Source organism: Entamoeba dispar, genomic scaffold (genome assembly GCF_000209125.1).
Source record: "Entamoeba dispar SAW760 scf_1105229461931 genomic scaffold, whole genome shotgun sequence".
NCBI classification, from domain to species: Eukaryota; Evosea; order Mastigamoebida; family Endamoebidae; genus Entamoeba; species Entamoeba dispar.
This window is the reverse complement of record NW_001854939.1, coordinates 1-1067: the sequence shown is the minus strand read 5'-3', so window position 1 is coordinate 1067 and position 1067 is coordinate 1. Positions and strand designations below refer to the sequence as shown.

The window sequence follows — 1067 nt, the reverse complement described above, 5'->3', positions numbered from 1 at the left end:
TAATCAAAGAATATTAATGAACAAATCCAAATAAAGAACAACCAATTATTATTTTATGTGTTGATGGTGCATGTTATTCTTTTTTCTAAAAACAACAATTACAAAACATGAATTCGTAATTTATCTATGACGTTAAGTGTTATGTCATTATTGAATTATGAAAGTCAATCACTCATATTAATTACTAAAGAATGACTTATAGAAAAAAAACTCTAATAAAGTATTTTATTGAAGATACAATTTCAAAGATTAACGTTATTAAAAATTTTAAGTAAATAGAAGGGTATCAAATAACCATTGCAAATACATAAACTAAACAAATACATGACTCATTTAAGAAAGTACAAATAAAACATTGCACTTTGGTTCTTTTTAACAGATAGAATAGGTTTTGATTTAAAAAAGTATATATGAAGAGTCCTAAATGAATTTGTATAAGATTATTGTTTAAAATAATATAAACAAATACAATAAATGTAACTAAGTTATAGTGTATTACTAAAATCTTTTTATTAAAGAGTGTTGTTTCACAACTCCGTATTTTCACTATTACTAATATCTCCGTTTTCTTCTTCATTCTCTTCTTCATTTTCTTCTTCATTATTCTCATCATTATTCTCATCACCACTCTCATCTCTATTTTCTTCTTCTAAACCACCAACCACTCTAAAGCCATTGAGAATATCTTCAAGTCTCCCACCATTTAATAATGCTCTAAATAATAAATCTTCAACTCCAAACATGTGTTCATTTCTTGTGTTGAAGTTTCTTCTGCGAGTAAGTAATGTTGGTCTAACTTCTCTCACAGCATTAGGAAATTTATTACACATAAACTGAGTAATGATTCTCATATCTATTGCAATTTCACCAGTTAATAACATATTTACAGCGACTTCTTTATTTCCAGCACACATACAATAAGCAACAACAGCAGTTTGTTGATCAAATCCAACATCACTTAGAATTAATATATCATCTTTTGTTGTTGGGTAAATGATAAAACTTGCATCATTTCTCTCACTTAAAGTGTCTCTCTATCACTTCATCATGTCATATCTGTTTTCAAT

The 1067-nt window shown here is 26.8% G+C and overlaps 1 protein-coding gene across 1 annotated transcript, besides 1 other annotated feature; it reads right to left on the bottom strand.

Annotated features, from left to right (window-relative positions):
- Positions 1-527: 527 nt before the first annotated feature.
- On the bottom strand, positions 528-881 carry EDI_009110 (uncharacterized protein; the record flags this gene model as incomplete). Its single annotated transcript, XM_001739070.1, has 1 exon — positions 528-881. The coding sequence occupies one exon, from the start codon at positions 879-881 to the stop codon at positions 528-530; it is 354 nt and encodes a 117-aa protein (XP_001739122.1).
- Positions 559-651: a microsatellite.
- Positions 882-1067: the final 186 nt, after the last annotated feature.